This window comes from Epinephelus lanceolatus, chromosome 4, assembly GCF_041903045.1.
Source record: "Epinephelus lanceolatus isolate andai-2023 chromosome 4, ASM4190304v1, whole genome shotgun sequence".
Lineage (NCBI taxonomy): Eukaryota > Metazoa > Chordata > Actinopteri > Perciformes > Serranidae > Epinephelus > Epinephelus lanceolatus.
This window is the reverse complement of record NC_135737.1, coordinates 48066128-48079610: the sequence shown is the minus strand read 5'-3', so window position 1 is coordinate 48079610 and position 13483 is coordinate 48066128. Positions and strand designations below refer to the sequence as shown.

At 36.7% G+C, this 13483-nt stretch overlaps 1 protein-coding gene across 1 annotated transcript; it reads right to left on the bottom strand.

Moving 5' to 3' along the window:
* Window positions 1-563: 563 nt before the first annotated feature.
* Window positions 564-13207, bottom strand: ostn (osteocrin). The gene is made up of 5 exons (XM_033632043.2): window positions 13160-13207; window positions 11187-11273; window positions 9954-10183; window positions 2630-2775; window positions 564-2546 (listed from the first exon to the last, which is right to left on the bottom strand). The coding sequence occupies exons 2-4, from the start codon at window positions 11271-11273 to the stop codon at window positions 2688-2690; spliced, it is 405 nt and encodes a 134-aa protein (XP_033487934.1). The 5' UTR covers window positions 13160-13207; the 3' UTR covers window positions 564-2546; window positions 2630-2687.
* Window positions 13208-13483: the final 276 nt, after the last annotated feature.

Here is a 13483-nt window from a genome sequence, read left to right as displayed (position 1 = left end):
CAAGGATGAACAAATTAGATTTTGATGGTGGAAGGTCACTCCAACCTTGCAGCCGTTTTATTTTATAATTGGGGTATTTCAAGAACATCTTAAGGGAATTTTCAAATTTGGCACAAATGTTCACTTGGACTCACAAACAAACTGATTAGAATTTGTTGGTTGAAGGTCAGATTTCATTAACTTTTACATTATTCCTCTTCACAGTAAAAATGGTTGCTGTCTAACCCTCCCCTCCCCCTCTTGTCAATCCCAGAATGCAACCGGACTTGTTTTGAAGGTCAGCGTCCTCGTGGTGATAAAAGTAAAATTAATGTACTTTTGATGTAAAAACCACGATGTAGTATTTTTGATATAAACATTAGGACAAAACCTTATTTTTCAGGTTTTTGATTTTTACTCTTCAGTAATGCTGAAAATATATTTTAAAATATCAAAGAATTTACTGTGAAATGAACTCTAATTATTCTGCTAAAATACACATCACCAGATGGATTCTGTTTCGTCCTGGAGGCAAATAATTTTTTTGTCTCGTTTGACCTTCAGAATAAAAGAGACACCTCGAGCAGCGTGATCATTAACTCTTTATTAAGCACAATTAAACTTAAAGGCAGTAAGAAGCATTTTAAAAACAGGATCAGTTTTTTTTTTTTCTTTTTTAAACCTCTGGCTGACGAGGAAACCATCTCCACTGCGCCGGCGTGTCGTCCTGGACCGTTCAGTGTCGCACAGTAATGTGCTGAAGCAGCACTCGTATGAACCTGAACCAGCTGACTGTGAAGGCAACACAGCTGTGATGATGTGGTCAAGGTTTTAAAGGAATATTCCAGATAATATGACGTGTTGTAGTCCATTAAATTGGAACTACATAAACTGTCCATCTGACCCGGTTTGTTTTGGAAGGAATCGTTCTACATGCTTGGCTTTTTCTTTCTTTCCTACAGTGACATGTTCAGACAGATACCAGTCTCATGTCTGTTTAAAACCCTTTTCACACAGAGGTGGCGCTATAGAGCCGCTACTAAGTCCCCTCTTTATGTTGTGTTCACACAAAATGCAATGCGAATTTTCACTACAATATTTTGTGCACTGACTCACGTCATACGCGCATGAATCTCTGAATCGATTAATGAACTTCCACCAGTACATCCTCGGCGTCATTCATCCCCAGAGGATCTCAATGCTGATTGGCTATAGCGGCTACCTGTTGTCGCGCCTACGTATTCTCAGAGTTCGCCTGATATTTAAGAAAAATGGTAGAAGAAGACACGAAAACCAAATTGGTCAGAGGAAGAAAAAATCTAGATAAATTCAAGAACAAAATGAAAAATAAATTTGATCCAAAAATAACACGAATGTGGGAAGAAACTGCGACGTTTGGACGGGAACTTCAGCACGGTGTTCAGTAGACAGGTGAGGGCGTCTGACACCCGGCGAATGACGCAGCACACCGTTGACTTGTGAACATGATAAGGAGAAAAACTTAAGGATGTTTTGTGCAACAGATTTTATTTAATGGACGATCTTAACTTCAGGTGCTCTGTGCAACCGGCCACTAATTTTTAACCTGCGAAAAACTGAACTGACACAACAGAAAGCATCGGCCATCAGTGACTGTCATTTTAACTGCTGGTGGCCGATGGCGGTTAAAAAGGTGAATGTCGGATGATACCGATGATCAGCCGATAAATCGGCGCATCTCTACCCTAAATTCTTTCTCACTGGCTTCATGGTCGTCACTTATTTGCAGTGGAGGTCGGTCCAGTTCTCGTGATGTCCGGCGCAGTGGAGACGTCTCTCAGCATGTCGTCCTGCTGTAAACAGACCTGCTGCACTACGAGGCAGAGACTCGAGTCAAGTCGCGTCGGATGTTTGAGGCGACAGACGCCTCCAGTCAGGGTCACAGGAGGCAGGGAGGGGCAGTGATGGTGCATTCAGGTGACACTCTAAAAAAAACTGCGAGAATGTTTCATCATAACTGTGAAAGTCAGTTTTTTAAAAATATCTGTACCAGTTTGACAAATACATGTACTTAGTTACTTTTCACCACTGCCTAACACAAACTGCTGTAGACGAACTCTGAAGAAAAACAGTCTGAAATGGATTAAAATTAGGAGCTATCTTGAAACCACAGTTGATTATTCAGGACAGAAATTAATGGAGGATGAAATTTTAAATTAATAATAAAAGTTAATCTTCTGCCACAATGTTTTGGTGTGGCAGTTTTCGTTGAGATGTTTAGGTTCAGACGGTGATGTTATGGAATTATAAAATCTAAAGACGGATATTGAATGTTTTTTAAATGTGACAATTATCAGTTTGAGGTTTCCTATTAAGACGTAAACATGAAATCTGATCAATAATTATTTGGTCCTGACATTCTCAGACACGTGCCATAAATTTACCAAGTAGCACCTGAATGCACCGTCACTAAACATTCATCACTGTGGGGGTCGGGGGTGTCCAGGTGAAGTGAAGGTAGATGATTGACAGGTGGTGGGCGTGGCGGTTGGTGATTGGCTGTGTTTCATGCATCTGTGGTGACTCCTCTGCGGAGAGAGAACAGCGTCAGAAGAGTTGAAAGAATCATTTCAGTGTTTTGGGGGAATGTGAGTCGACTGCAGTGCCGCACCTGTCCAGAGGAGGGCGCTGTAGAGAGGGGCCAGACTGTCAGAGGGAGGGGGCGTGGCCTATCCTCGGCTGTTTGGTAGACGACTCATTCCAATCCTGTCGACGGGAGGTGGGTTGACTCGTCGCCGTGGCAACTCAACTACCTTGCTACAAAAACAAAAAGGAGAACAAAAGTAAACAAACGAGTCGGAGCACTTCTTTTCTTTTTACTCGTTTTCTCAAACTGTGACTTTTTATGAAAATGATAATAATATTAAATAACCTCTATTTATAAAGTGCTATTCAGTTTCTTTCGACATGCTATATTATGACTTTTTTTACTTTTTTCGACATGCTATACTATGACTTTTTTTTACTTTTTTCGACATACTATACTGACTTTTTTTTTTAACTTTTTTCAATGTGCTATACTATGACTTTTTTTTACTTTTTTCGACATACTATACCGACTTTTTTTTAAACTTTTTTCAACGTGCTATACTATGACTTTTTTTTTACTTTTTTCGACGTGCTATACTATGACTTTTTTGACTTTTTTCAACATGCTATACTATGACTTTTTTCTACTTTTTTCGACGTGCTATACTATAACTTTTTTTCGACATGCTATACTATCACTTTTTTCAACATGCTATACTATGACTTTTTTTTGACATGCTATACTGTGACTTTTTTGACTTTTTTCGACATGCTATACTATGACTTTTTTTTGACATGCTATACTGTGACTTTTTTGACTTTTTTCGACATGCTATACTATGACTTTTTTCAACATGCTATACTATGACTTTTTTTTGACATGCTATACTATGACTTTTTTCGACATACTATACTATGACTATTTAGGACATGCTATACTATGACTTTTGTCGACATGCTATGCTATGACTTTTTCAACATGCTATACTATGATTTTTTTCAACATGCTATACTATGACTTTTTCAACATGCTATACTATGATTTTTTTCAACATGCTATACTATGACTTTTTTCGACATGCTATACTATGACTTTTTCAACATGCTATACTATGATTTTTTTCAACATGCTATACTATGACTTTTTCAACATGCTATACTATGATTTTTTTCAACATGCTATACTATGACTTTTTCAACATGCTATACTATGATTTTTTTCGACATGCTATACTATGACTTTTTTCGACATACTATACTATGACTATTTAGGACATGCTATACTATGACTTTTTTCAACATGCTATACTATGACTTTTTCAACATGCTATACTATGATTTTTTTCAACATGCTATACTATGACTTTTTCAACATGCTATACTATGATTTTTTTCAACATGCTATACTATGACTTTTTTCGACATGCTATACTATGACTTTTTCAACATGCTATACTATGATTTTTTTCAACATGCTATACTATGACTTTTTCAACATGCTATACTATGATTTTTTTCAACATGCTATACTATGACTTTTTCAACATGCTATACTATGATTTTTTTCGACATGCTATACTATGACTTTTTTCGACATACTATACTATGACTATTTAGGACATGCTATACTATGACTTTTTTCAACATGCTATACTATGACTTTTTCAACATGCTATACTATGATTTTTTTCAACATGCTATACTATGACTTTTTCAACATGCTATACTATGATTTTTTTCAACATGCTATACTATGACTTTTTTCGACATGCTATACTATGACTTTTTCAACATGCTATACTATGATTTTTTTCAACATGCTATACTATGACTTTTTTCGACATGCTATACTATGACTTTTTCAACATGCTATACTATGATTTTTTTCAACATGCTATACTATGACTTTTTCAACATGCTATACTATGATTTTTTTCGACATGCTATACTATGACTTTTTTCGACATACTATACTATGACTATTTAGGACATGCTATACTATGACTTTTTTTCGACATGCTATACTGTGACTTTTTTGACTTTTTTCGACATGCTATACTATGACTTTTTTCGACATGCTATACTATGACTTTTTTCGACATGCTATACTATGACTTTTTTCGACATACTATACTATGACTATTTAGGACATGCTATACTATGACTTTTTCAACATGCTATACTATGACTTTTTTCAACATGCTATACTATGACTTTTTTCAACATGCTATACTATGACTTTTGTCGACATGCTAAACTATGACTTTTTCAACATGCTATACTATGATTTTTTTCAACATGCTATACTATGACTTTTTTCAACATGCTATACTATGACTTTTTCAACATGCTATACTATGATTTTTTTCAACATGCTATACTATGACTTTTTTCGACATGCTATACTATGACTTTTTTCGACATGCTATACTATGACTTTTTTCGACATACTATACTATGACTATTTAGGACATGCTATACTATGACTTTTTTCGACATGCTATACTGTGACTTTTTTGACTTTTTTCGACATGCTATACTATGACTTTTTTCAACATGCTATACTATGACTTTTTTCGACATGCTATACTATGACTTTTTTCGACATACTATACTATGACTATTTAGGACATGCTATACTATGACTTTTTCAACATGCTATACTATGATTTTTTTCAACATGCTATACTATGACTTTTTTCAACATGCAATACTATGACTTTTGTCGACATGCTATACTATGATTTTTTTCAACATGCTATACTATGACTTTTTTCAACATGCTATACTATGACTTTTGTCGACATGCTATACTATGATTTTTTTCGACATGCTATACTATGACTTTTTTCGACATACTATACTATGACTATTTAGGACATGCTATACTATGACTTTTTTCAAGATGCTATACTATGACTTTTTTCGACATGCTATACTATGACTTTTTTCAACATGCTATACTATGACTTTTTTCTTTACTTTTTTCGACATACTATACTATGACTATTTAGGACATGCTATACTATGACTTTTTTCAACATGCTATACTATGACTTTTTTCGTCATGCTATACTATGACTTTTTTCAACATGCTATACTATGACTTTTTTCGACATGCTATACTATGACTTTTTTCGACATACTATACTATGACTATTTAGGACATGCTATACTATGACTTTTTTCAAGATGCTATACTATGACTTTTTTCGACATGCTATACTATGACTTTTTTCAACATGCTATACTATGACTTTTTTCTTTACTTTTTTCGACATACTATACTATGACTATTTAGGACATGCTATACTATGACTTTTTTCAACATGCTATACTATGACTTTTTTCGTCATGCTATACTATGACTTTTTTCGTCATGCTATACTATGACTTTTTTCAACATGCTATACTATGACTTTTTTCAACATGCTATACTATGACTTTTTTTTACTTTTTTCGACGTGCTATACTGACTTTTTTCGACATGCTATACTATGACTTTTTTCGACATGCTATACTATGACTGTTTTAGACATGCTATACTATGACTTTTTTCGACATGCTATACTATGACTTTTTTCGACATCCTATGCTATGACTTTTTTCAACATGCTATACTATGACTTTTTTCAACAAGCTATACTATGACTATTTAGGACATGCTATACTATGACTGTTTTCGACATGCTATACTATGACTTTTTTCAACATACTATACTATGACTATTTAGGACATGCTATACTATGACTGTTTTCGACATGCTATACTATGACTTTTTTCGACATGCTATGCTATGACTTTTTTCGACATGCTATACTATGACTTTTTTTGACATGCTATACTATGACCATTTTGACAGTTTTTTCGTCATGCTATACTATGACTTTTTTTGACATGCTATACTATGACCATTTTGACAGTTTTTTCGACATGCTATACTATGACTTTTTTCGACATGCTATACTATGACTTTTTTCGACATGCGATACTATGACTTTTTTCGACATGCTATACTATGACTTTTTTCGACATGCGATACTATGACCATTTTGACAGTTTTTCGTCATGCTATACTATGACTTTTTTCGATATGCTATACTATGATTCTTTTTCTTTTTTCGACGTGCTATACTATGACTTTTTTTCGACATGTTATACTATCACTTTTTTTCGACATGCTATACTATGACTTTTTTCGACATGCTATACTATGACTTTTTTCGACATGCGATACTATGACCATTTTGACAGTTTTTGCGTCATGCTATACTATGACTTTTTTCGACATGCTATACTATGACTTTTTTCGACATGCGATACTATGACCATTTTGACAGTTTTTCGTCATGCTATACTATGACTTTTTTCGACGTGCTATACTATGACTTTTTTTCTACATGTTATACTATCACTTTTTTTCGACATGCTATACTATGACTTTTTTTACTTTTTTCGACATACTATACTATGACCATTTTGACATGCTATACTATCACTTTTTTCGACATGCTATACTATGATTTTTTTTTTACTTTTTTCGACATGCTATACTATGACCATTTTGACAGTTTTTTCGTCATGCTATACTATGACTTTTTTCGACCTGCTATACTATGACTTTTTTTGACATGCTATACTATGACTTTTTTCGACATGCAATACTATGACTTTTTTCGACATGCTATACTATGACTTTTTTCGACATGCGATACTATGACCATTTTGAAAGTTTTTTCATCATGCTATACTATGACTTTTTTCGACATGGTATACTATGACTTTTTTCGACATATTATACTATGACTTTTTTCGACATGCTATACTATGACTTTTCTCGACATACTATACTATGACTTTTTCCGACATGGCATACTATGACTTTTTTCGTCATGCTATACTATGACTTTTTTCGACATGCTATACTATGACTTTTTTCGTCATGCTATACTATGACTTTTTTCGACATGGTATACTATGACTTTTTTCGACATGCTATACTATGACTTTTTTCGTCATGCTATACTATGACTTTTTTCGACATGCTATACTATGACTTTTTTCGTCATGCTATACTATGACTTTTTCCAACATGGCATACTATGACTTTTTTCAACATGCTATACTATGACTTTTTCCAACATGGCATACTATGACTTTTTTCAACATGCTATACTATGACTTTTTTCGACATGCTATACTATGACTTTTTTCGTCATGCTATACTATGACTTTTTCCAACATGGCATACTATGACTTTTTTCAACATGCTATACTATGACTTTTTCCAACATGGCATACTATGACTTTTTTCAACATGCTATACTATGACTTTTTTCGACATGCTATACTATGACTTTTTTCGTCATACTATACTATGACTTTTTCCAACATGGCATACTATGACTTTTTTCAACATGCTATACTATGACTTTTTTCGTCATGCTATACTATGACTTTTTCCAACATGGCATACTATGACTTTTTTCAGCATGCTATACTATGACTTTTTCCAACATGGCATACTATGATTTTTTTCAACATGCTATACTATGACTTTTTTCGTCATGCTATACTATGACTTTTTTCAACATGCTATACTATGACTTTTTCCGACATGGCATACTATGACTTTTTTCGACATGCTATACTATGACTTTTTCCAACATGGCATACTATGACTTTTTTCGTCATGCTATACTATCACTTTTTCGACATGGTATACTATGACTTTTTTCGACATGCGATACTATGACTTTTTTCGACATGCGATACTATGACCCTGTTGACAGTTTTTTCGTCATGCTATACTATGACCATTTTGACAGTTTTTTCGCCATGCTATACTATGACTATTTTGGACATGCTATACTATGATTTTTTTCAACATGGTATACTATGACTTTTTTCGACATGCTATACTATGACTTTTTTCGACATGCGATACTTTGACCATTTTGACAGTTTTTTCGTCATGCTATACTGTGACTTTTTTCGACATGCTGTACTATGACTTTTTTCGACATGCTATACTATGACTTTTTTCGTCATGCTATACTATGACTTTTTCGACATGCTATACTATGACTTTTTTCGACATGCTATACTATGACCAGTTTGAGAGTTTTTTCGTCATGCTATACTATGACTTTTTTCGACATGCTGTACTATGACTTTTTTCGACATGCTATACTATGACTTTTTTCGACATGCTATACTATGACTTTTTTCGACATACTATACTATGACTTTTTTCGACATGCTGTACTATGACTTTTTTCGACATGCTGTACTATGACTTTTTTCGACATACTATACTATGACTTTTTTCGACATGGTATACTATGACTTTTTTCGACATGCCATACTATGACTTTTTTCGACATGCTATACTATGACTATTTTCAACATGCTATACTATGACTTTTTTCAACATCCTATACTATGACTTTTTTCAACATCCTATACTATGACTTTTTTAACGGTAGTTTTGACATACTATACTGACTTTTTCCGATGTACCATACTATGACTATTTTCAGTTTTTCCAGACACGATATATTATGACTATTTTCGACATACTATACGATGACTTTTTTGGCCATGCTATACTATGACTATTTTCGTCATGCTATACTATGACTATTTTAGACATGCTATACCATGACTATTTTGGTCATGTTATACTATGACTATTTTCGTCATGCTATCCTATGACTCTTTTCACCATGCTATACTATGACTTTGTAAACAGTTTTTTCTTTTTCCAACACACTATAGTATGAGCATTTTCGACATTATGTACTATGACTTTTCTGACAGTTTTTTCAACATGTTACGCTATGACTTTTTTCATCATGCTATACTATGACTTTGTAAACAGTTTTTTCTTTTTCCGACATACTATAGTATGAGCATTTTCGACATACTGTCCTATGATTTTTTCCGAAAGCCATAGGACATGGAAAGGGTCTTTAAAAAAGGCATTTAAGGATAATATATCTCTCTTCAGGATTCCTGCAGTATATCCTGTAATCACATAACCAAAAATCTGTCAACAAGTGGTTAATGTGTGGCTTCTGGGGCTTCAGATGCCGTTTGTTTTCTTACAACCAGTAGGACCCTTACATATGTTTTCCACTGCAGAAACTTATGGTAATAACACGTTTCCTCTCTCGCTGATTCTGGCTTTGTTCCCATCTTTTTCCCTGCATCTTTGGGGACAACTTTGTGAAACTAATTTTGGACTGCAGGAGCTAGATATAACGCATTGACAATCAAGTGGAATACGGTGGAAGCACAAGAGGAACTTTGCACCAAAGACTCATACAGTTTTTAAAATTCAGGTTCTGGGTTTTTGAGTTCCTGCATTAGTGAATTTAAAAGACACAACCTGTCGTCCTACCTCTGCTTGTTCGTTCCCTGTTTGATCTCCATGGAGCTGACAGACAGGCGGTCCAGCGGGGCATTGTTACCGGGGAAACTCCGCTTCCTCTTTGGCTCCATGACATCATTCTCCATCCTCACCAGGTCGTCCAATCGGAGCAGCTTGGCTGTCAGCTCCTCCCCTGCCTTCACCGCTCCAGGGCGAGGCTGAAGATGTGCTGGAGCCCTCAAGGTGCGCCGGTCTACACGCTGGAACACAAGGACGGGATGGGATCAGGATATGAACGAAAATGTCAATTATATATTCTCTTTGGTAATTTAAGTATATTTTCATGCTAATACGTCTGTACTTTTACTCTCAATGCCGGACCTTTTCTTGTACAAGTGTAGTTTTACCTTGTGGTGTTGCTACTTCTTCTTAAGTCAAAGGTCGGAGCACTTCCTCCACCACTGTGTGAAACTATCACGACTGATCCTCCATATTTTATTTTCCATAAGGGAGTCTCCGTATAGAAAATATTGACCTCAGCAGAGGACGGCCACCCTGCTCCGTGTCTCCACCTCGCCTGGTGTTTTCATACGTCAGGACTCCACGTTGCGAATCACCTCTTACATCACGACCCTGACAGCGAGCAGTTTCTGACTTCCTGTCCGCCCACTGCCTCTGATGAGTCACACGATCACATATCATCCAGACTAAACAGAAAACACCTTCAGGCTCGTCTCCCTGCAGCCCGTCAGACGTGTTACATCATCTGATATCGGCACAGGGGCCCGCTGAGGGAGGGGCCGTTTGTTTTGGCCCTTGGGATGATTTGATAGGACACAATCTGATCTGCTGCTGCCACGCCTGAACCAGAATCTGATCCAGGAGCGACTCTGCTGTGTCAGTTCGAGACTACTGCAGACAGCTTGGTCTGATTCTCATGTGGTGGAAGAAGATCTCATAACTTCAGTAAATTGCATCATATTCTATAATTTCATCATGTGCTTATAGCGTGGCTGTCCTGTGAGAACCAAGTAACTCTACAAAGTCAGAAAAGCCGCCTGTTGTCAGCTTTGTGATGACGACTTCTCCACATGATCGAAGAGGGTTTTCAAAGAGTTTATTCAGCTCAGGAGGTGAGAGGATTTTGTCAACACATAAAGGAACATTTCATCCTTCAGTGTATCAGAAACATTCAACATGAAGACATCAGGTTTTCACTGGACAGGAAGTAACTAAAGCTGTGTTCTGTGTGTGTGTTCAGACCTGTTGGACTCTGAAGCCGTCAGTGCTGCAGTGCAACAGCGTGATGAGCAGCAGGCAGGAAAACAGCAAACAGCCACAGAACTGCATCTGTAACAACAGGAATCACATCTCATCCTGTCATCAGTCTCTTCATTCAGAAAACATGCAGACTTTCCCAGCTGCACCTGAATGCAACAGAAGCTTCATTAATAGGAGCGAGGTCAGAGGTCACACCCCAGACTACACACTACCTGTATCCCCCCCCGAGACCCTGCGTCCTCATACGAGGACATCACTTGTTGGGATTGTTGCACGTTATATTTCATTCTGCTGAACTTTGACCTGTCGTCCTCGTCCCTGGACACTTTTTGTGCCATCGAGTGGCAGCAAAAGTACAACACACTGATCCATGTAAAAACAACATGGCGGCCATCTCAGCCGAGTCAGTCTGCAGCCAATCCCGACACAGAAGTGGACAAAACCTGATCAGATGTTATGGTTGAAACTTGATTATTTATGATTAATAAAGTTTGAAATGTGACCAATTTCAGCAACAGTGACCAGCTGACACTGTGAAGGAGGAAGTGCTCGTTTGAGGACACTGGGACTTTATATTTGTTTGTGCAGTTAAAGTTCAAAATTTAAAACCTTTATACCAAATAGTTCAATACATCCTGCTTCATAAAATCCTTTTGGTTAGTTTTTGTTTGTTTGTTTTGTTTTGCAGCTGTGATTTCCTTTGTGCAATGCATTATGGGTACAATGATCCATAAACTGCACACTTCAAAAATCAAAAGACTTTTTTTAGTCTCAATATTTTCAGTTCACTTCAATTAGTCTCATTTCCAGTGTGAACACACAACAGACTGAAAACCTGCACACTGCTGCTGTTAGTGCACACACACACACACACACACACACACACACACACACACAGAGGAGAACACTTTTAGCTCAGCTGACGGGTGAACCGTATTGTCCAGCAACATCGGCTAATTTTAGCATTTTCCATCCCTGCAAATAAACACTTGTTGTCGACGTCACACACATTCTTGATGATGCACAAACAATTGTGCACGTGTACACAATCAAACACACACACACACGGTGAACCATTCACACCACTGCTGATGCTGACGTACTGCAGCTCTCATTCATGCACGTGTGAGGATATAACACACACACACACACTTTGCAAATTCTTCCATTCACAAAAATACCCCATGTTTCCTCGCTGCAGCCCAGCAGCAGCCCCAACACCTTCATGTTCACAGGACAAACCGACGTCAGAATCTGCACCTGAACGCAACATTTTTACTTAAACTGTGTTAAAACCTGCTCATGTGGGGATTTTCAAAACTGTTTTTCTGTGCAAAAATCTTGCTGACATTCAGGGAAATTTAAACTTTGATGCATATTCAAGACTTTAATTTATTACACTTAAAAAAAGCATCATTAACATTAAAACTCTCTGACTCAGATAAGCAGCAACGACTGCACAGACGAAGCTGAAAATATGCCATGAATCAGAATTAAAGAGAAATAACGTAAAAGATAATTTAACATATAAAAGATTCTACCCTTAAACAACCCAACCTGCACTCAAACAACCAAAGAGCTGTTTGAAACCATGCAGATAATTAATACATAACCTGAAACAACAACTTCAGTTAAAGAAAGTAAACATCAAAGATTCTAATTTAGTGTCGTTAATCATAAAAATCAAGAAGCAGACAGCAGCTTAAAGTGACGCCACAGTCATAAATTATAATTTTAGTACCAGATTCATTAAAGAAAGTTAAAAGAAAAAGAAAATAGCGAACGTGTCAGACACAGAATCTGAAGTTTGAACGGTGAGAGATAAAAAGAATTAAAAATCACCTGCTGAAAAAAAGAGGACATTTTCTTACAGTGTAACACCTGCAGGACTCTGGACCTGTGCACATCTGCATCACACACACACACACACACACACACACACACACACTCTGTACCTCGAGTCTCTCTCAGTGTGTCCGTCCCGCTGTGTCGTCTCTTCTCTGTGTTTCTGTGTCTTGTTGTGGCTTCACGTCAGGTTTTATAGCAGCTGCCCGGGAATCTCCTGTCCAATCAGCTGCCTCCGCTCCTGTGACATCACTTCCTGTGCTTCCCTACTTTTTTCCACATGAATGTTTTGTGGCATTTCATCATCAGGACCATTACCTGTTAATGAAACCTCCTGGGAGCAATCATACCTCCTCCTCCTCCTCCTCCTCCTCCTCAACCATTCTGTCCTTCCTTAGCTCCTCTCCCCTCTCAGTCTTTAAAGTTAAAACATT

Excerpts from the sequence above, each read along its gene's own strand:
- ostn (XM_033632043.2), bottom strand. The coding sequence starts at position 11,273 with ATGCAGTTCTGTGGCTGTTTGCTGTTTTCCTGCCTGCTGCTCATCACG. Across the intron at positions 10,184-11,186 it reads ACGGCTTCAGAGTCCAACAG|CGTGTAGACCGGCGCACCTT; the intron begins GTCTGAACACAC and ends CTTGTGTTCCAG. Across the intron at positions 2,776-9,953 it reads CAGGGAACGAACAAGCAGAG|CAAGGTAGTTGAGTTGCCAC; the intron begins GTAGGACGACAG and ends TTGTTTTTGTAG.